The sequence below is a fragment of the Oncorhynchus kisutch genome, linkage group LG6 (assembly GCF_002021735.2).
Source record: "Oncorhynchus kisutch isolate 150728-3 linkage group LG6, Okis_V2, whole genome shotgun sequence".
Classification (NCBI taxonomy): domain Eukaryota; kingdom Metazoa; phylum Chordata; class Actinopteri; order Salmoniformes; family Salmonidae; genus Oncorhynchus; species Oncorhynchus kisutch.
Window position 1 is genome coordinate 4747182 of NC_034179.2, and position 21063 is coordinate 4768244.

General features: G+C 42.0%; 1 protein-coding gene across 2 annotated transcripts; it reads right to left on the reverse strand.

The window, feature by feature from the left end:
* Positions 1-8703: 8703 nt before the first annotated feature.
* Positions 8704-14417, reverse strand: june (JunE proto-oncogene, AP-1 transcription factor subunit). Of its 2 annotated transcripts, none has more exons than XM_031826040.1 (2): positions 13953-14417; positions 8704-13386 (listed from the first exon to the last, which is right to left on the reverse strand). In XM_031826040.1, exon 2 carries the CDS (start codon positions 13259-13261, stop codon positions 12188-12190), a length of 1074 nt encoding a protein of 357 aa, XP_031681900.1. In that variant the 5' UTR covers positions 13262-13386; positions 13953-14417; the 3' UTR covers positions 8704-12187. The 2 variants fall into 2 exon arrangements, with proteins under 2 accessions (XP_031681900.1, XP_031681901.1); XM_031826041.1 differs by having other exon boundaries at positions 14319-14411.
* Positions 14418-21063: the final 6646 nt, after the last annotated feature.

Sequence of the window (21063 nt, forward strand, 5' to 3'; positions counted from 1 at the left end):
CTACTGTTGACCAGGACCCATAGGGTAGTGTACTACTGTTGACCAGATCTCATAGAGTAGTGTACTACTGTTGACCAGAACCCATAGAGTAGTGTACTACTGTTGACCAGGACCCATACGGTAGTGTATTACATTTGACCACGGCCATAGGAACAGGGTTCCATCTGAGATACACATACTTAGACTCACATCTGTTGTCCCAGTGTCTCTACGGACTCTCAGTTTAAAACCATGTTCTTGGAACAACATTCTTCAGCCGGTAAGAAGCAGATTTTTTGAAATAAATCGTACAGCACTCTGTGTCCCAAATGGTAACCTGTTCTCTACATAGTGCACTACAGATGTAGTAGGATCTTCATTTGATGCTGAGAATGTTCCTGAACAGCAAACTTGAAAGGGTTTAAAAAGGCTTCTAACGTTTGTAATTTACACTTTGAAATGTCAGACTTAAAAATAAATGTCTAATAATTATAATACGCATAATTATTAACATTTCCTGATGCTGCAGGATTATCTCTCTGCTGTAGCAAACTGGCTCAAATTAAGATCCTACAGGGTTCCATAGGGCCCTGGTCTAAAGTAGTGCACTATATGGGGAATAGGGTTCCATAGGGCCCTGGTCTAAAGTAGTGCACTATATATAGGGAATAGGGTTCCATAGGGCCCTGGTCTAAAGTAGTGCACTATATAGGGAATAGGGTTCTGGTCTAAAGTAGTGCACTATATATAGGGAACAGGGTTCCATAGGGCCCTGGTCTAAAGTAGTGCACTATATAGGGAATATGGTTCCATAGGGCCCTGGTCTAAAGTAGTGCACTATATAGGGAATAGGGTTCCATAGGGCTCTGGTATAAAGTAGTGCACTACATAGGGAATAGGGTTCCATAGGGCTCTGGTATAAAGTAGTGCACTACATAGGGAATAGGGTGTACATTATTGAGTTGTTGGAGGTTAAGGATATGTCACTTTTTCTAACAGCAACACATCTTGAGTGAAGTGGGTGGAGCACTGCTAGAGAATTCCCCCGAGTTCCGTTGAAGAGAACACAGCAACCTAGAAAAAAATATCGCAGTTTTACGTTATGGGACTATGGTTTTAGGACTATGGTTTTAGACATAGGAAGAGGCATAATGAATGACTGGCACCCTTGATGATGATGAGCCAAACAAAGACTCTATAAAATAAATAACACAATCCTGAGTTATATTCCATGTAAAACATAATGGGGAAATTATATTATTTTATAGTAATACAATAGCTCAGAGAAAGAGATGTCATTTAACAAAGACAGGTCAAACAGGCTTTAGGATAAAATGCCTTGGTACTTGGGACGATGCTCTTGACCGGTCCCCAAAACCAGTGGAAGCTAAATAGCCCCATAATATCACTGATCCACCACCATATTTTAGGTATGAGGTACTTTTTTTCTGCATATGCCTGAAGTTTTTCCAACACCGAACCCACCACTGGTGTGCCTGGCCAAAGAGCTCTATTTTCATGTCACCTGACCATAAATCCGGTTCCAATCCAAGGACAGGTGCCGTTTATCAATCTCCAGGCGGTGCTGTGGTCACATGACAGGAACACAGAGCTCTTAGGCCAGCGGTGGGTTTGACCTACTAAAGAACAATATGCAGAAAATACCTCATCCCTAGTGTAAAATAAAATATGGTCGTATCTAAACAGCATTAATGCACACTTAAACGTAGCAAAACGTTTAGCAACAGAAAATGAAAGCAAGCTTTTCTTATTGGGAGCAGAACACAAAGTCTCGTAGTCTTCCTGTCTTCCATGGGTGTGTGGGACGTGGGGATGTGGGTGGAAGTAGCAGGGAACATAGCTGAACGAGCTAGGAGGGTGTTCTGAGCCAGAACCTCAGCCACTACATGGCTTAGAAGTAGAAAGGCATCTCCCTCTGAGGGAAGAGAGAGAGAGAGAGAGAGAGAGAGAGACAGACAGAGAGACAGGCAGAGAGAGAGACAGAGAGACAGATAGAGACAGAGAGAGGCAGAGAGAGAGACAGAGAGAGACAGAGAGACAGAGAGAGAGACAGAGAGAGAGACAGAGAGAGAGACAGAGAAATACAGAGTTACCCATCCCCCGACACCAACACAATCACTAATCTCTCTACAATCATCTACTTATGGGATATAGAATATAAATATGATGATAAAACAGAGAGGATATGATGATAAAACACAGAAGATGATATGATGATAAAACAGAGATAATGATATGATGATACAACACAGAAGATGATATGATGATAAAACACAGATGATATGATGATAAAACACAGAAGATGATATGACGATAAAACACAGAGAAGATGATATGATGATAAAACACAGATGATATGATGATACAACAGAGATAATGATATGATGATAAAACACAGAAGATGACATGATGATAAAACACAGATGATATGATGATAAAACACAGATGATATGATGATAAAACACAGAAGATGATATGACGATAAAACACAGATGATATGATGATAAAACACAGAAGATGATATGACGATAAAACACAGATGATATGGTGATAAAACACAGAAGATGATGTGATGATAAAACACAGAATATGATATGATGATAAAACACAGAATATGATATGATGATAAAACAGAGATCATATGGTGATAAAACACAGAAGATGATATGATGATACAACAGAGAAGATAATATGATGATACAACAGAGAGGATATGATGATAAAACACAAATGTTAATATGATGATAAAACAGAGAAGATGATATGATGATAAAACACAGAAGATGATGTGATGATAAAACACAGAATATGATATGATGATAAAACACAGAATATGATATGATGATAAAACAGAGATAATATGGTGATAAAACAGAGATAATATGATGATAGAACAGAGAAGATAATATGATGATAAAACACAGATAATATGGTGATAAAACAGACATAGTAGACAGTAGATTTCCCTTCAATTCCACACCAACAATTAATTTCACACAGACAGTAGATTTCCTTTCAAATCCACTCCATCACTGAATCTCCAGCACAATTTCACATTCAATTCGTGAAAATATGTACAAAAAGTATTTCAACAGATTTTGTGCGTTTTTGTGTCTTAATTCCTAGGAAAATACATTTTTGGGGGGCAAACTTCGTAAAAAATATTTGTAAAGTTATTAGAGCAATGCATTTTGGGCAATGGTGTTTTCTACATTGCTTTTTATGTATAAAAACAAACGCTTTAACAACCCAATATTGTTAATCAACCAGGTTGTCACAGAGATACTTATAATAGTAATGGTTAAAAATATATATATTAAATGCCAATGATGTTTTCTATGCATGTTTTCACTTAATAATTTGCGATAATGGCGTTATGTCGGAGTTGATGAGGGTTCTGTATTTATGTGTTTTGTTGTTGTATCAATGAAAGTTTTTAATTGGGAACATTTTCATAATGGGAAATGAATTAATCAATAAATGTGGGGAAACAGAAGACCTGCAACAAAAAAAAATCTGTTACGCGGATGCAGTAAGCCAAGGTAAGTTGCTAGCTAGCATTAAACGTATCTTATAAAAAACAATCAATCATAATCACGAGTTAACTACACATGGTTGATGATATTATTAGTTTATCTAGCGTGTCCTGCGTTAAATATAATTGATGAGGTGCGTATCGTTGCTCCAATATGTACCTAACCATGAACATCAATGCCTTTCTTAAAATCAGTACACAGAAGTATATATTTTTAAACCTGCATATTTAGCTAAAAGAAATCCAGGTTAGTAGGCAATATTAACCAGGTGAAATTGTGTCACTTCTCTTGCGTTCATTGCACGCAGAGTCAGTGTATCTGCAACAGTTTGGGCCTCCTAATTTGCCAGAATTTTACGTAATTATGACATAACATTGAAGGTTGTGCAATGTAACAGGAATATTTAGACTTATGAATGCCACCCGTTAGATAAAATACGGAACGGTTCCATATTTCACTGAAAGAATAAACGTCTTGTTTCGAGATGATAGTTTCCGGACCCAAGGCTCGTATTTCTGTGTGTTATTATGTTATAATTAAGTCTATCATTTGATAGAGCAGTCTGACTGAGCGATGGTAGGCAGCAGCAGGCTCATAAGCATTCATTCTAACAGCACTTTCGTGCGTTTTGCCAGCAGCTCTTCGTTGTGCTTCAAGCATTGCGCTGTTTATGACTTCAAGCCTATCAACTCCCAGAGATTAGGCTGGTGTAACCGATGTGAAATGGCTAGCTAGTTAGCGGGGTGCGCACTAATAGTGTTTCAAACGTCACTCGCTCTGAGACTTGGAGTGGTTGTTCCCCTTGCTCTGCATGCTTCGAGGGTTGCTGTTGTCGATGTGTTCCTGGTTCGAGCCCAGGTAGGGGCGAGGAGAGGGACGGAAGCTATACAGTTACACTGGCAATACTAAAGTGCCTATAAGAACATCCAATAGTCAAAGGTTAATGAAATACAAATGGTATAGAGAGAAATAGTCCTATAATTTCTATAATAACTACAACCTAAAACTTCATACCTGGGAATATTGAAGACTCGTGTTAAAAGGAACTACCAGCTTTCATATGTTCTCATGTTCTGAGCAAGGAACTTAAACGTTAGCTTTCTTACATGGCACATATTGCACTTTTACTTTATTTTCCAACACTTTGTTTTTGCATTATTTAAACCAAATTGAACATGTTTCATTATTTATTTGAGGCTAAATTGATTTTATTGATGTATTATATTAAGTTAAAATAAGTGTTCATTCAGTATCGTTGTAATTGTCATTATTACAAATACATTTTTAAAAAATCGTCCGACAAATCAGTATCAGCTTTTTTTTTGGGTCCTCCAATAATCGGCATCGGTATCAGCGTCAGAAAAATCATTATCGGTCGACCTCTAATTACAAGTTTCCAGTCCTAAAAACGTATCACCATTTCCCAATCAAATAGGTTCCTTGATACCACAAAAGAGAAACTGTATTTTATTCTCCAATCTTTCAACATCGCCTTATATTAAATGCGCTATGAAGAAAATCGTTTTTTGCCTAAACCTTTCTGCCTCTAAGTGCTACGGTGTCCCAAAGTATTAAAGTGATAACAAGGAAGTATTAGCTTTCATTTCAAAAACAACAACAACAATACTATTATATTGTAATTATTTAGGTGACAACCTGGTTGATTAACATGTATATGATTTTATATAAATAAAGATGGGCCACAAAAAAAAGGCAGTGTAGAACACCGTTGCCCATCATGCATTGCTCTAATAACTTTAGCCCCTCCCCCCCATGAATGAAGTCGCACAAAAATGTGTGTCTGTTCACATGAATTAAGAGACACAAGAAATGCACAAAATCTGCTGAAATACTTTTTGTACATATTTGCACCAATTGAGTGTGAGATTGTTTTGGAATCTCCCACAGTCCATTCAATTCCACTTCAACACTGACTCTCACACACACACACACACACACACACACACACACACACACACACACACACACACACACACACACACACACACACACACACACACACACACACACACACACTCAGACAGTAGATTTCCCATAAATTACACTTCAACACTGACTGGACTGTAAACAGTGACTGTGAGGGACTTTTACTTTCAGAATGACCCAGCCCCATTGCTTCACGTGGTTTACAGGAAGCATTGGCCCTTCTTATAGGAAATTCAAAGGCTGTCTGTGGAGCATGGGGTGACTTGACAGTATCTGCAAAAGGGATGGACATCCTTTAGCATAGTAATTTATAACCACAAAAATTGCTATCAAACTAAAATTGATACTATGAGGAGTGTTAAGAGCAGCAGGTTTTCTTGGCTCCGGTTCTGCATGGGGTGGACCCACTGCAGTGGCAGGCGGTGACACTAGCCTATTCTACAGAAGACGCTGTCCTGCAGATGGGAAGTTAAACACTAGCCTATTCTACAGAAGATGCTGTCCTGCAGATGGGAAGTTAAACACTAGCCTATTCTACAGAAGACGCTGTCCTGCAGATGGGAAGTTAAATTGAGTTTCTGACTCACAAACAAAATCCCATGGGATTTATCACTAGAGTAGAGGGTAGAGAGTGTAGGGGCTGTTATTATTGTCTAACATAGTCTGGCTGCATTCCAAAAGGTGTCTGCAGCTGTCCATATAAGGGAACCCCTTTTTTGATTCTAGGTAGAACTCATTTGGGTTCCATGTAGAACCTTCCACCAAAATGGTTCTAGCTGGAACCTAAAAGGGGGTTCTTCAAATGGTTCTCTTATGGGGACAGCCAAAGAACACTCCTAAGTTCTGGACAACACCTTGTTTTTCTAAGAGCGTTATGTTTGAAGTTCTCATTAACAAAGTTATTTCAAAGAACAGCTAACTTCACTACTCTTGGTCAGAACACTTCTCACATCTAGTTGCCAATAAAGTGAGGAGTAGGAAGACATACTACTGTAAAACACAATATGACCACCCCCCTCCACCATGTGGTTTCATATTAGGTTAATAGTGAAGACTATGTGTCAATCTCACTGTTGTTTCACTACTTCATACAGACTCCTGTATATTTCGCTTTAGGTTCTATCTACGTCATTTTATTTGAAAAGAGAGCAGGCTGTTTGTTTTACTAAGTTCGGTTGACTGATACTTTGCTCATGTATTTTGACAGTTGGCAAAGTAGAGAGTGAGTGTTGTATATAATACTCTGTAGCTGTCCCCTGATGATGATGATACTCTGTCCCCTGATGATGACACAACAAGTTTTAAAAAATATTTAAAAAATCCTGTTTCAGAAACCTACTCTTTTTATTTGATTTATTATTGATTTATTCATAAACATTGAAGGAAACAATTAACACTTTTTCAAGAAGACAGCATATTGTAAAAACCAAAGAAAAAAAACAGTTTAACAGTTAAACCAAGGCAAGTCGCCCTGTAGTCAACAGTCATGTGTCCCTCTCATAGTCAACACTATTCAGACAGGGACTCTAGTGCATTCCAAATGACATCCTATTCCCTCTATAGTGCACTACTTTTGACCAGAGCCCCTTTGGACCCGAGTCAAAAGAAGCGCCCTATAGGGATTAGGGTTGCCTGGCTACCCATCCATATCGCTCCGGCCAACTAACATTTCTTCATCCACGATGAGTTTAGATTTGCCTCCCTCCCCGACGATTTACAGAATGCGAACACATCGTTCTGATTGGTTGGGTTGGGCCATAGCCGGCATACACGATTAACGTTAGCAACTTTGCTACTCTGACTAAAAAGACAATCAAACCGCTTATATATTTGTTTCGTATAATGCCCCTCATTTTGATTTCACACAAACGACTGCTAGGACGGCAGTTTCAGACTGAGCGTATGTGGCGATGATGGAGCAGAGGAATTCAATACAGGGTGAGTCGTCAGGTAAGAAAAGGGTGCAATTTGGGACGCACCTCTTTGACACGGAATTTTCCACTGAGTACACACCAACTGTTGTGTCAATGCTATCCAGAATATAACGTCATACACCACAGCTTGACTTCCCTTTTTAAAACCATTATTGTTATTGATCCATTACAAGGTAATATTCATCATTGATCACATGGATTGTTCATCGTCATAGTGATAAATCATGACAATTGACTGTATTTTCAATATTGTTGTCAACTTTCAGAAGGGCCCCGTTTATACATGGGTCATTTGTCCAGATCCTGTCCTACATTCTGAACGTGCTTCTACACATGGCATTAAAATGCGTTACTGTCCACTGTGTCTGCATTGCGACCAGATTTCCTGGTCCCTTTACCTAACATCTATTCTTTAAAAATATAATGTATTTATATATTGTAAGACACATTGCTATAATCAGTCAATGGTGCCAAACTGACCATGATTTTAGAGGATGGGATAATGATGATTTAAAAGATCAGGACAATTAGAACCAGGTGGAAACAGGGCTTATGTGTAACATCGTGTCTACTTTACATGTTTGTATCTAAACCCTTGCAAATAGACACTGTAAAGTAAACCATGTTATACTGTATCAAAACCCTTTTGTATCTACTGATAAACTCTTTTCTTTGGCTTGATCATGAGGGGTCAGGTGCTTACAATGAACATCAGGTAATCTCTCTCTCTCTCTCTCTCTCTCTCTGTCTCTCTCAGTCTCTCAGTCTCTCTCTCTCTCTCTCTCTCTCTCTCTCTCTCTCTCTCTCTCTCTCTCTCTCTCTCTCTCTCTCTCTCTCTCTCTCTCTCTCTCTCTCTCTCTCTCTCTCTCTCTCTCTCTCTCTCTCTCTCTCTCTCTCTCTCTCTCTTCTCTCTCTCTCTCTCTCTCTCTCTCTCTCTCTCTCTCTCTCCCTCTCTCTCTCTCTCTCTCTCTCGCTCTCTCATCTTTGCACTCCAAATACCTGTAGTAGTGCCTTTTAAAATGTTATTACCATGGCTTTAGCCTAACAAATCACAGGGATACTAGGACAATCTCAACCCAATACAGCATCAAACCACAGACTACAGTGCTAGTAGAATTTACTGTTTGACATTCCTTTACTCACACGTATAAAAACACACATTTCTCTCAGATTGGCTTAGTTACTGAAATGAATCTAGTCTCAGAAACACGTGTTTTAAACATTCTCCCCAAAAGAGGAATAGTTCTTTTTTTTCCAGGAATGAAAAGATCCACACACAACTCTGATCGAATTTAGACAGACCCTCTGTGGTCCCATCAACAACCTTTTTAATCTTGTATTACACTGGAAAATAAATATGTCACCGTAAAAACAGACGAATACTATTTCACTGAAATTGACACAAACGACTTTACACAACAAAGAGTAATGTTCCTAAGTACACACACCTACTTCAGTACATACAAAATAATACTACCCCCCCCCCCCCCCCCCACACACCTACACCACCACCATCAAAATCTGTCTCAATAAATAATGTACAGTATGGAGAGAGAAGAAGCACACTAAACTGTTAGAAGGTGGTCGTCATCATTTTCACTGAATCTAGAACTTTAGGAACGTTGATTTACATTTTGTACAAAAATATATAATTATTAGTGACTTAAAAAAAAAAAGCCTTATTCAAGTTTAAAAAATACATATTTTCCTTGAAGATCAAAAAAAAACTATTTGACAGATTCTTCTTTATTATTATTATTATTATTATTTTTTATTTATTTATTTATTTCTCTCTAGATTGATGTAAATAAAGTAGAGACATAATTATCATTAACCTTACATGTATATGTGTAGAAGCGAATACATCATAATAAAATGCCGACACATTTAAAAAATGTGTCTGCATCAAGAAACTGCGGTGACCATTTCGGTCACCGCAGTAAGGTTTTGTTTTTGACATAGTAATTAAAGCTCTTCTGATATGATTTACCTACTATATCGACAATCACATTTGCACTGTAGGAATAAAAAAAAAAATTTAAACAAGAGAGAAAAAAACAAAAAGTATCCAATAGTTTCCAAAGACATTTCTACGCTGTGTAGAGACCATGATGAGACCGCAGATAAATATCAGACAAGATTTCATGTTTTGATTGATGTGCAATATATTGTATTCCCCCCCTCCGAAAAAAATTGTAAACGAGACACTAAATCCGTCCTGTGTACAGAAAACATAAATATCAGAGATACATTTTGCATAAATAAATTCCTCCAGAAATGTTTGTAAAATAAGAAATTAATTTAATCATCCAGTTTTGATTAAAAGCCCTTGTCTTGTTACTTCAGTCTAGCTTGCTGCTTTCTCAAGAAGCCTCTTCCCTTTCTACTGTCCAACCGTGTGTCTGTCCATCTGTCCATCTGTCCATCTGTCCGTCTGTCCGTCGGTCCATCTGTCCGTCTGTCCATCTGTCCATCTGTCCGTCTGTCCGTCGGTCCATCTGTCCGTCGGTCCATCTGTCCATCTGTCCATCTGTCCGTCTGTCCGTCGGTCCATCTGTCCATCTGTCCGTCTGTCCGTCTGTCCATCTGTCCATCTGTCCATCTGTCCATCTGTCCATCTGTCCGTCTGTCCGTCTAATAACACAGCCAAGTTTATCTAAAATGTCCCTTAATTTTTTTTTTTTCTGACACAGTGTAGTTCAGGTTAACACAGCGCTGATACACAATGTATATAATATATAATATGTTACCACATTGAACAATATATTAGTCAATCAGTGGACCCAACCCTCTCCAAACAGCCGTCCTCCATGGCTGTTTAGCTACAACCCAACCCTCTCCAAACAGAGGCTGAGAGAAAATGTTGTTGTTTTAAAGCACATTTCCTGCAATTCTACACATATTGCCATGGAGAAAATATTTGTTTAACCTTTATTTTAAACTAGGCAAGTCAGTTAAGAACAAATTCTTATTTACATTGACGGGCTACACCGGGCGACGCTGGGCCAATCCTGTGCCGCCCTATGGGACTCAAAATCACAGCCCGTTGTGATACAGCCTGGATTCAAACCACGGTGTCTGTAGTGACACCTCTAGCACTGAGATGCAGTGCCTTACACTGCTGCACCACTCTGGAGCCCCATAAGAAACACCCTGGAGCCCCATTAGAAACACTCTGGAGCCCCATTATAGAAACATTTGCGATTTTAGAGCTGATCTCATGCTTATTCTACACATCTTGCCATGAGGCTGAAATAAAATGTGGCAGTTTTACAGCTAAATCCTGTAATTCTTAAACAAATAAATCATCTACAACACATCACGTCCAATAGATTTGATCAACATGGTGATACTCTGACCAATTGCTTTTTTTTGTTTTTGAGTGGAAAAAAAAGAAAGAATCTCCTATTTTCTCTTTACTTCAAAATAGAGTCTGGTTGGTTTTTTAAAAGTCAAACTCAGTAAAACTTTTACTTCTGATTCGACTCAAATGTTTAGCTGGCAAAAATACTACGGTAATGACAGTAAGAAATACAATAGAACACCTTTTGGAATTGTTCTGAAATCATACGAGAGAGAGAGAGAGAGAGAGAGAGAGAGAGAGAGAGAGAGAGAGAGAGAGAGAGAGGAGAGAGAGAGAGAGAGAGAGAGAGAGAGAGAGATGACCTTTTAGAATGTAGGAATTCCGGTTCTGAGGTGACATGTACGTCTACCCTACAGGGAAACCCTGTATGTTTCACACCTTCTCTGTTATTAGACTTCCTGTTTACCAAAAACACCCGGGAACCTACTGAACTGTATACTAGAGGCACAATGTCCTCCGCTCCTCACGCTCCAATGGTTGCCTGGTTATGTACAAGGGTCAGTGTTGTAGAGCACAGTCTTCAGTCTATGTGTGTGTGTGTGTGTGTGTGTGTGTGTGTGTGTGTGGTTTAATGTGCTCCTATTGAGCACAGATATACTTTGGTCACTGTCGGGGCTGCGGGAGGACAAAACTAAAGTAGGAAAGTAGAGGTGTCCCATGTCCTTTTCTTGTTGTGTTACTACGACAACTCAAAGTGTCTGTAGAGGTTAGAGAGGTGGGATTCTCCCTTCTCCCCAACCACTCACGTAGTTAGCAATTAGCATAGAGAGGTGGGATTCTCCCTTCTCCCCAACCACTCACATAGTTAGCAGTTAGCATAGAGAGGTGGGATTCTCCCTTCTCCCCAACCACTCACGTAGTTAGCAGTTAGCATAGAGAGGTGGGATTCTCCCTTCTCCTCAACATCTCACGTAGTTAGCAGTTAGCATAGAGAGGTGGGATTCTCCCTTCTCCCCAACATCTCACGTAGTTAGCAGTTAGCATAGAGAGGTGGGATTCTCCCTTCTCCCCAACCACTCACGTAGTTAGCAATTAGCATAGAGAGGTGGGATTCTCCCTTCTCCCCAACCACTCACGTAGTTAGCATAGAGAGGTGGGAGTCTCCCTTCTCCTCAACATCTCACGTAGTTAGCAGTTAGCATAGAGAGGTGGGATTCTCCCTTCTCCCCAACCACTCACGTAGTTAGCATAGAGAGGTGGGAGTCTCCCTTCTCCTCAACATCTCACGTAGTTAGCAGTTAGCATAGAGAGGTGGGATTCTCCCTTCTCCCCAACATCTCACGTAGTACTTTATTTACCCACAACACCCATCATTTACCTTGTAGAGGTACTAATTCCTTTAGAGAGGACTGACTCAGAGCAACAGAAAACCACCCTCCTCATCCCTGTACAGTACAGTCCGTTGGTCAGCAGCTGGTGCTCTCCCTCTCCCCGGTGCTCTTGGACTGCAGGGCTGCTGAGCTGACTGCAATTTGGCAGCCGTTGGTGACGTGATTCATGACTTTCTGTTTGAGCTGGGCCACCTGTTCCCTCAGTACCGAGGCGGTGGAGGTCAGGTCACAGTTCTGGGTCTTCAGAACCTTCACCTTCTCCTCTAGCCTGGAGATCCGCTCCAGCTTCCTTTTACGACACTTAGACGCCGCGATCCGGTTACGTAGTTTCTTCCTCTCGGCCTTGATCCTCTCCTGGGTCTCCAGGTCGATGGGAGAGAGCGAGGGAGGGGAGGAGGTGGGGTCCCCGGAAGGGTGACGTATCTCTGGGACAGTCTGAGGGGCGTCCAACCCCCTGTTGTGAGGATGGTGGGGTCCCTGGCCTCCGGGTCCGTGGGGGCCGTGGCATGGGTAGCCGCCGGGCATCTGGCCCCCTGGGTAGGATGATGATATATGGCTGGGGTGGTTCGGGTTGTAGCTGCTGAGGTTGGTATAGATGGGCAGGTCTCCTGCAGACATGATGTTCCTCTGGTAGGGGCCTTGCATAGAGGAGGAAGGGGACACGGGAGCTCCAACCAGCTGGTTCTGTTTATGAAGATCCGCCAGGGCTTTGACGAACCCATCGGCAAAACCCTCCTGTTCGTTAGTGGCGTTGTTCCGGTACATGAAGGGGTTGCCTCCGTTAGGGTTGGGGACAGGAGATGTCGTCACTAGGCCCTGGTTAGACTGGATGATGAGGTGCTCGAGGTCAGGGGAGGCTAACTTCAGAAGGTTCATATCTGACAAGCCGCCGGGCATTAACGAGCTGTTTGTGTTGCTGTTAATCCCTCCCAGATTATTAGGATTGATATTGCAGTTACTCCCCGGCTGGCTTTGTGACAGTTTCAGGCCAGAGCTGCTGTGGGAACCGCCTGAGAAGTTATGTGCCACCTTCTTACTCATCATCTTGTGGCTCTGGTAACGTTGGTAATCAGCATGGTGTTGTCCGAAGTTGTGAGGAACACCTAGGGACTCGTCGTGGTAGAAAGGAGTTTCCATTTTAGCCGTCATTGACGCAGGGAGACAGAATCTTCATCATCTGATTATTATATAGAGGTCGAAGTGTTCCACCTTCACATTAACTGTGAAGACTAAGACTTTTGTTTAAAAAAATATTCCAATATGAAGTCTGCCACCTGTAAGAGTAAAAAAATAAAATAAACGTTGGATATTATAATATGTAATTTTGAAAAAAAAAAAAACATACAGTAGGCTACATATGTGATATAGCTTTATATTGACATGATATGATATGCATTACTTCTATGGCTTACAGGAATACCAAACTACTTTATCTTTAGCTCAACAGTCGGAGCAACTTGCAGCGTACCTCTCTATACAGTACGCAGCATTTCGATAACATTTTCCTCCTGAGTTTGTAGCCTACTTATTGAGCATTCGCTTTTATGCTGTATCAATCATAATTCATAGATTATTGCTTCCCTTGGAATAGAACCTTACCAATGAATGAAAATGAAACAACTCTCTGTTACTGGGTTCATATTATTTGGGTTGATAAGCTACTATTTACAGTTCCGTAATAGTTTTATCCTGTTTTGATACGGGAGGCTCCTGGATGTATATAGCACACAGTTGGACCAGTTGGACATTGTCCCGTTATTACTTTATCACACAGTAGGCTACATTATAAATGACCAATTGCAAGAATAGTGTAACGTAATAATGTTGTTCAAATACATACACTAGGCGAAAGTCTCACAATGTCTCACGTCTCACAATGATGACAGGAAAGCCCGTTCAGTACGATGACTAGTTGATTAGCCTACTAACGTTACGTTTCGAGAAATAACGTCCCCGTGAAACAATCCAGTGACTCAACTCCGGTGATTCGAGTTAATCACACCGATCAACGGTGACACAGAATACCATCCATCGTATGGTAGATGTTACCCACGCACGCTGTTTGTGAGTCGGTCGAGCGTGTGTGTGTGTGTGTGTACAGATGATCAATTCAAAATGAATACGATATCCGTGCGTTAAACAAAAATCTTCCAACGAATTCAGATGGAAAAATTCATATAATCCAATTTATTCTCTGTAAACTGACGTTTGACATAGGAGAAATCGGGCTTCTCTTCCTTCTGCTACTCTCGTTGCCTCTCGTTTCCTCGTCTGAGCTGCAAAGCCGCTGTCAGTTGTACTGTGGGGTTTTCTGCTTGGTCGATTACTAATACCATACGCCTCTCTCTCTCTCTCTCGTTCCTGAAACTACTCTGCATAGATGTCACACAGTCACTGACGCCTCCTCCCCTCTATGCCGCGTCGCTCAAATGTTTCATTCTTTTTTTAACTGGCCATTTGAAAGCCAGTTACTATTTTAAAGTGTTTGTTAATGTACAATACAAATGTGTACATAATAGAACGTTTCCCCGACCATGTAGGCTAGTGCCCCGTGCGATAGGACAACCTGGTCTCAGAGCATTTCGTATTATTCTGTACATAAAGCCCAGACTCACAATTTAGTATGATATGATCCGTTTCATATGATGTGTATTCATTTGTGGATGTCCTTTATCCATTTCGTAAGATATGTTCTGAATTTACAATTTGTATGATACACTACATGACCAAATGTATTTGGACACCTGCTCTCGAAAATCTCATTCCAAAATCATGAGCAATAAAATGGAGCCGGTCCCCTCTTTGCTGCTACAATAACCTACACTCTTCTGGGAAGGCTTTCCACTAGATGTTGGAACATTGCTGCTATAACAGCCTCCACTCTTCTGGGAAGGCTTTCCACTAGATGTTGGAACATTGCTGCTATAACAGCCTCCACTCTTCTGGGAAGGCTTTCCACTAGATGTTGGAACATTGCTGCTATAACAACCTCCACTCTTCTGGGAAGGCTTTCCACTAGATGTTGGAACATTGCTGCCAAAACAGCCTCCACTCTTCTGGGAAGGCTTTCCACTAGATGTTGGAACATTGCTGCTATAACAGCCTCCACTCTTCTGGGAAGGCTTTCCACTAGATGTTGGAACATTGCTGCTATAACAGCCTCCACTCTTCTGGGAAGGCTTTCCACTAGATGTTGGAACATTGCTGCTATAACAGCCTCCACTCTTCTGGGAAGGCTTTCCACTAGATGTTGGAACATTGCTGCTATAACAGCCTCCACTCTTCTGGGAAGGCTTTCCACTAGATGTTGGAACATTGCTGCTATAACAGCCTCCACTCTTCTGGGAAGGCTTTCCACTAGATGTTGGAACATTGCTGCTATAACAGCCTCCACTCTTCTGGGAAGGCTTTCCACTAGATGTTGGAACATTGCTGCTATAACAGCCTCCACTCTTCAGGGAAGGCTTTCCACTAGATGTTGGAACATTGCTGCTATAACAGCCTCCACTCTTCTGGGAAGGCTTTCCACTAGAGGTTGGAACATTGCTGCTATAACAGCCTCCACTCTTCTGGGAAGGCTTTCCACTAGATGTTGGAACATTGCTGCTATAACAGCCTCCACTCTTCTGGGAAGGCTTTCCACTAGAGGTTGGAACATTGCTGCTATAACAGCCTCCACTCTTCTGGGAAGGCTTTCCACTAGATGTTGGAACATTGCTGCTATAACAGCCTCCACTCTTCTGGGAAGGCTTTCCACTAGATGTTGGAACATTACTGCTATAACAGCCTCCACTCTTCTGGGAAGGCTTTCCACTAGATGTTGGAACATTGCTGCTATAACAGCCTCCACTCTTCTGGAAAGGCTTTCCACTAGATGTTGTAACATTGCTGCTATAACAGCCTCCACTCTTCTGGGAAGGCTTTCCACTAGATGTTGGAACATTGCTGCTATAACAGCCTCCACTCTTCTGGGAAGGCTTTCCACTAGATGTAGGAACATTGCTGCTATAACAGCCTCCACTCTTCTGGGAAAGATTTCTACTAGATGTTGGAACATTGCTGCGGAGACTTGCTTCCATTCAGCTACAAGAGCATGAGGTCGTACACTGCTGTTGTGCGATCAGGCCTGGCTCGCAGTCGGCGTTCCAATTCATCCCAAAGGTGTTTGATGGGGTTGGGGTCAGGACTCTGTGCAGGCCAGTCAAATTATTCCACAATGATCTAGACAAACCATTTCTGTATGGACCTCGCTTTGTGCACGGGGGCATTGTCATGCTGAAACAGGAATGGGACTTCTCCCAAACTGTTGCCGCAAAGTTGGAAGCACAGAATTGTCCAGAATGTCATTGTATGCTGTAGCGTTAAGATTTCCCTTCACTGGAACTAAGGGGCCCGAACCATGAAAAACAGCCCCAGACCATTATTCCTCCTCCACCAAATTTTACAGTTGGCATCCGCCAAACCCAGATTCGCCAGATGGTGAAGTGTAAATTCATCACTCTAGATAATATGTTTCTGCTGCTCTTGAGTCCAATGGGAGCGAGCTTTATACCACTCCAACCGACGCTTGGCATTGCGCATGTTGGTCTTAAGCATGTGGTGCGGCCGCTCGGCCATAGAAACCCATTTCATGAAGCTCCCAATGAACAGGTCTACAGGTCTGTTTGGAACTCGTTAGTGAGTGTTGCAACTGAGGACAGACCAGCAAAGTGAGGTTAGTTCAGTTTAAACCTAGGGTATGGCAAAGTGAGGTTGGTTCAGTTAAACCTAGGGTATGGCAAAATGAGGTTAGTTCAGCTAAACCTAGGGTATGGCAAAGTGAGGTATGGGGGGCTCAATTACTTCATTTCTACAAATTGTCTCACTAGACATACAAGCATATTCATTGTAGAGTTATGGCATAAAGATCATTTCTCCCGTCCCACAAAATATGAAAAAAATGCTAGCTGGAGCTTGTTGATTTCTGAGCCCTTACCCGCTATGGACATATTGCTTATTCCCTAAGATCTGCCCACTATAGTGTTGTCCTGTCGGAACGTGATGTTGAGGCCCATTACTATAGTGTTGTCCTGTCGGAACGTGATGTTGAGGCCCATTACTATAGTGTTGTCCTGTCAGATTGTGATGTTGAGGCCCATTACTATAGTGTTGTCCTGTCGGAACGTGATGTTGAGGCCCATTACTATAGTGTTGTCCTGTCAGATTGTGATGTTGAGGCCCATTACTATAGTGTTGTCCTGTCAGATTGTGATGTTGAGGCCCATTACTATAGTGTTGTCCTGTCAGAAAGTGATGTTGAGGCCCATTACTAGAGCGTTGTCCTGTCGGAACGTGATGTTGAGGCCCATTACTATAGTGTTGTCCTGTCAGATTGTGATGTTGAGGCCCATTACTATAGTGTTGTCCTGTCGGAACGTGATGTTGAGGCCCATTACTATAGTGTTGTCCTGTCGGAACGTGATGTTGAGGCCCATTACTATAGTGTTGTCCTGTCAGAAAGTGAAGTTAAGGTCCATTACTATAGCGTTGTCCTGTCCGAAAGTGATGTTGAGGCCCATTACTATAGTGTTGTCTTGTCAGAAAGTGATGTTGAGGCCCATTACTATAGTGTTGTCCTTTCAGAAAGTGATGTTGAGGCCCATTACTATAGTGTTGTCCTTTCAGAAAGTGATGTTGAGGCCCATTACTATAGTGTTGTCCTGTCGGAACGTGATGTTGAGGCCCATTACTATAGTGTTGTCCTGTCGGAACGTGATGTTGAGGCCCATTACTATAGTGTTGTCCTGTCAGAAAGTGAAGTTAAGGCCCATTACTATAGCGTTGTCCTGTCCGAAAGTGATGTTGAGGCCCATTACTATAGTGTTGTCTTGTCAGAAAGTGATGTTGAGGCCCATTACTATAGTGTTGTCCTTTCAGAAAGTGATGTTGAGGCCCATTACTATAGTGTTGTCCTTTCAGAAAGTGATGTTGAGGCCCATTACTATAGTGTTGTCCTGTCAGAAAGTGATGTTGAGGCCCATTACTATAGTGTTGTCCTGTCAGAAAGTGATGTTGAGGCCCATTACTATAGTGTTGTCCTGTCCGATTGTGATGTTGAGGCCCATTACTATAGTGTTGTCCTGTCAGAAAGTGATGTTGAGGCCCATTACTATAGTGTTGTCCTGTCAGAATGTGATGTTGAGGCCCATTACTATAGTGTATAGTGCTGTGAACTTTGGGCCTAGCAGGGCAGCACACTCTAAACCTGGTGGGCTAGGCAACTGCCTTCTAACTAAAGGCAGAGGGCTGCGGTCTGAGCATTGCAGGAGACTGCAGACCTGCAACCGAGGAAGCTAACTTAGAGCCTAGCTTGGAGTTTGTCGGTCCCCAAGTCAGCACCAGTAATGCTAGCTTGGTGTGCAACAACCGGTGGTGGTAAATATAACCAGAGATACTGGAATATAATGACCTCTCTGGTATAAATGAGCAAATAACGTTAGATAATGTTATTGCTGGTTAAGTAAGTATAATGGCACCAGAGGGTATGGTTGCCCCTTTGCGGGTTCCTAACCAACTGTGCTATTTTGTTAGTTTTTTTCCCACATAGTTTGTAACTCATTTTGTACATAATCTTGCTGCTATTGTCTCTTTTGACCAAAAAAGTACTTTGTTACCTACTTCCCAGTCCGTTTGACTGTGATCCTGGCTCAGTTGACACGCTGGTAAGTGAAATCGAACAACCCATTGAGCTGTCATTCGACCGAATGCTGCAGACAACCCATTCACTGGTCACTACAGAGGAGTTTAGGTTCCTGGATCAAAAGGAACTCCCTGCAGTCTCCCTCTGAGCATCAATGCCGTGTTCAAAACAACTGGGAACTTGGAACTCGGAAAATCTCAGACTTCCGACTTCAGTGCATTTAAGACAACTGGGAATTCAGAAAGAAACAAGTTCCGACTGGGGAAAAATTGCCATCCAACTCGGAATTCAGGCCTCTTTCTAACATTGGAGGTTGGTGACACCTTAATTGGGGAGGATGGGGCTCGTGGTAATGACTGGAGCGGAATCAGTGGAATGGTATCAAACACATCAAACACATTGGTTTCCATGGTTTCCATGTGTTTGATGCCATTCCATTTGCTCCGTTCCGGACATTATTATGAGCCGTTCTCCCCTCAGCGGCCTCCACTGCTTTCCAGAGCTCTGACTTTCCAACCCGAAGATCACTGATGTCATTTTTCTGAGTTCCCAGTTGTCTTGAAAGCACCATAAAACTCAATGGCAGGCTACCGTTCGCCAGCTCACATCTGTATGAAGCTGGATTCAGTGTTCTCGTCTGCATTAAAAACGCAGTGATCAGGCTAAGGATAAGATAAAGAAGCCCATTGTTTATGAGGATTGCCTGCTGCATTCGTTCGACAGATGTCCAGTTTACAACTGAACATGCAGCATCCCCTCTGCGTCAAGGGGACCCTCGGCGTCAAGGGGACCCTCGGCGTCAAGCAGACATGCCCTCGCTGTGAGCATTCCTATAAATGGAACGGGGAGGACACTTCAATCAGATCAAAGGTCTAAGCAATTTCTACTTTTGTTCCTATTCACCTTCATAACCTAGCCTGGTGGAACCAGCCTGATCATGGAGTTTACCATTCTATTTCACTTCACGTTTTCTGACATCTGAAGTGAAATATAATGATGAATGGAGCCATCTGGTTGGTTACACCAGGCTAATCATAACCACCATTAAATAATATAATCAGTGTTGTGTGTGACCGACCAGTACCCTTGATGAGTTGATCTATGCTGCCATGTCCGTCAATGGGGCTCTGGCAAAGATCTCACCTCCAACCTCAACTCTTGCCTGCTCGCCAACGGCCATCAATGGGGAGAACAGAATTAGGTAGGTTTAGTCTGACCTGTTCAAACTTCAACATTTATTTTGTTATTTTTATTTTACCTTTTTAAAGTGCACTGTTTCTAGGCCATCATTGAAAATAAGAATTTGTTCTTAACTGTCATGCCTAGTTAAAAAAAGGTCAAATATAAAATAATTCTGAACAAGGCAGTTCAGGGGCAAACTTAAAGTCATACCACATATTCTTAATTGGATTGAGGTCTGGGCTTTGACTAGACATTTAAATGTTTCCCTTTGAACCACTCGAGTGTTGCTTTAGCAGTATGCATAGGGTCATTGTCCTGCTGGAAGGTGAACCTCCGCCCCAGTCTCAAATCTCTGGAAGACTGAAAGGGTGAGGGTTTCCCTCAAGAATTTCCCTGTGACCAGTTTCCCAGTCCCTGCCAATGAAAAACATCCAATGAAAAACATGATGCTGCCACCACCATGCTTCACTGTGGGGATGGTGTTCTCGGGGTGATGAGAGGTGTTGGGTTTGTGCCGGACTTAGCGTTTTCCTTGATGGCCAAAAAGCTCAATTTTAGTCTCATCTGACCAGAGTGCCTTCTTCCATATGTTTGGGGAGTCTCCCACATGCCTTTCGGCAAACACCAAACGTGTTTGCTCATTTATTTCTTTAAGCAATGGCTTTTTTCTGGCCACTCTTCTGTAAAGCCCAGCTCTGTGGAGTGTACGGCTTAAAGTGGTCCTATGGACAGATACTCCAATCTCTGCTGTGGAGCTTTGCAGCTCCTTCAGGGTTATCTTTGGTCTCTTTGTTGCCTCGCTGATTAATACCCTCCTTGCCTGGTCTGTGAGTTTTGGTGGGCGGCCCACTCTTGGCAGGTTTGTTGTGGTGTCATAATCTTTCCATTTTTTAATAATACATTTAATGATGCTCCGTGGAATGTTCAAAGTTTCGAATAATTTTTTATAACCCAACACTGATCTGTACTTCTCCACAACTTTGTCCCTGACCTGTTTGGAGAGCTCCTTGGTCTTCATGGTGCCACTTGCTTGGTGGTGCCCCTTGCAGACTCTGGGGCCTCTGGGGCCTTTCAGAACACGTGTGTATAT

Bases quoted from the DNA above. Each gene is read 5' to 3' on its own strand.
- june (XM_031826040.1), bottom strand. From the start codon at position 13,261: ATGACGGCTAAAATGGAAACTCCTTTCTACCACGACGAGTCCCTAGGT.